Genomic DNA, 1,640 nt, shown 5'->3' on the forward strand with positions numbered 1-1,640 from the left:
CACCCGCCGCGGCCATTCCCCGGTCCCTAAATCGGGGGCAGCTCTTCTAGAGGAAGCGGTCTTGGACCGGCAGAGTCGTCGCTAGAACCCTGGACTGGGCTACCTGGGGGGCGGGGAAGGCCAGAAGCCCAGAGTGGCCTAGGAGGGAGTGGGTCGGGGATCCTCCGGCACAGAGACAGAAGCAAGGGCAGAGGGGGAGACAAGGCAGCAGGAGAGAAACAGATCGCAGAAAGATGGAGCGAGACCCAGAACTGAGAGTCACGGAGAGGCGAGTGAGAGAAAGAGGGGACAAGCCAAGGGGTGACCATTCTGTCCCCGTTTTCATCCGGCGACTACGGCAAAAACAGCTCGGGGACCCATCCAAGTCCTGGGATTCCCAGTCCGATGGCTATTTCGTTCGAGGCTGTGGCTTGTGCGTGCGCGTGTGCGCGCGCGTGTGGGGGTGGTGGAGGCGGGCCCATCACCCAAACCCAGCGAGAGGGCGCCACTGCTGTCTGTCCAGGTGCACCTGCGGTTAGGGCTCCTCAAGCAGAGTGGGAGGGAGACAGACCCCACTGAGAACCTAGCTACCTGCTCCCCACAGATACACTCACACGCACTCTTGGACAAAAACACAGACAAGAAGATACACAGACAAGATGCTAGGGACATGTCTGTGACCCTTGACCACAACCACAGACAGAGACCCTGAGATATTCAGAACCACAGTCACACCCAGAGAAACACAGATACAATGATGGGCACATGTACATACAGGCATGCGTGCACTCACGTTAGCTCCCAGCCACAAGGACCTTCCCCCCTTTACCCCTTCAGGGCAAAGATGTTCTCCAGCAGGAGACCTCTGCCCCTCCATCCCTCTTTGTCCCCTGGGTCCTATCTGCCCCTTCCTGGGCTTTGCCCCTCTCTCTGCTCTCTTCTTGCTGTAACTGCTCCTTGGCCCTCTCTTACCTCTCTCCTTGGTCCTTCCATCCCTTCCCGGCCTCTTCTGTTCTCAGCCTTCCATCACCTCCCATCCTTCCCTCTCTTTGTCCCCTCTGTTCTCTGCATCCTCTCCTTGGGCTTGCTTGCTCAAGATCTTGGAGCCACAAGAGGCTGCACCTCCTTCAGATTCTTCTGCGGACTGAGACCAGGAAGGAGTGCAGGCGGGAAGAAGTTCCTGTGAGCCCTGATGACCCTCACACCCAGACTTGAGGCAGAGCCTGGTGATTCAGGCAGCTCAGGCTCAGCCACTCTGGGCAGAGTCCAGGCGTTTGCCAAGGTCAGGCTGTCTTCCAGGCTCCTCAGGGCTCGCCTTGGCTCTCAACCCGGACCTGGTTCCAGCAGCCTCTGCCACTGGCAGTGCCCAGGGTGACTCAGTCTAGCCAGTGGGGGCTTCTATCCCTGCTGTGGCCTCCTGCCTCTGCCCCTTGTGGCCCACTCAGGGCCAGTCCCCATCACGGTGGAGCTGGGGCAGGACCAGACCTAATAGGAATTTATTAGCCCTTTCAGAGAGAGAGAGAGAGAGAGAGAGAGAGAGAGAGAGAGAGAGAGATGGGAAGAGGCAGGTGGCTTAGTGAATCCAACCCCTAGTGCTAGTGTCTGCACTCAAGGACAGTTTCAGAATGAGATCCTGACCCTCATCTTACCAGGTACAGACT

General features: G+C 58.2%; 1 protein-coding gene across 1 annotated transcript in view; it reads left to right on the forward strand.

Annotated features, from left to right (window-relative positions):
* The window catches only part of AVP (arginine vasopressin), a 3,271-nt gene extending 2,077 nt beyond the window's left edge, over positions 1–1,194 (forward strand). Inside the window, exons 3-4 of the mRNA XM_021707521.1 lie at positions 348–436; positions 1,077–1,194. Coding sequence (XP_021563196.1) covers positions 348–436; positions 1,077–1,194 — 207 coding nt within the window. The remainder of the gene's footprint in view (positions 1–347; positions 437–1,076) is intronic.
* Positions 1,195–1,640: the final 446 nt, after the last annotated feature.

Source organism: Carlito syrichta, unplaced genomic scaffold (assembly GCF_000164805.1).
Source record: "Carlito syrichta isolate Samal-C Ts95f unplaced genomic scaffold, Tarsius_syrichta-2.0.1 Scaffold120447, whole genome shotgun sequence".
In the NCBI taxonomy this organism is placed as follows: Eukaryota; Metazoa; Chordata; class Mammalia; order Primates; family Tarsiidae; genus Carlito; species Carlito syrichta.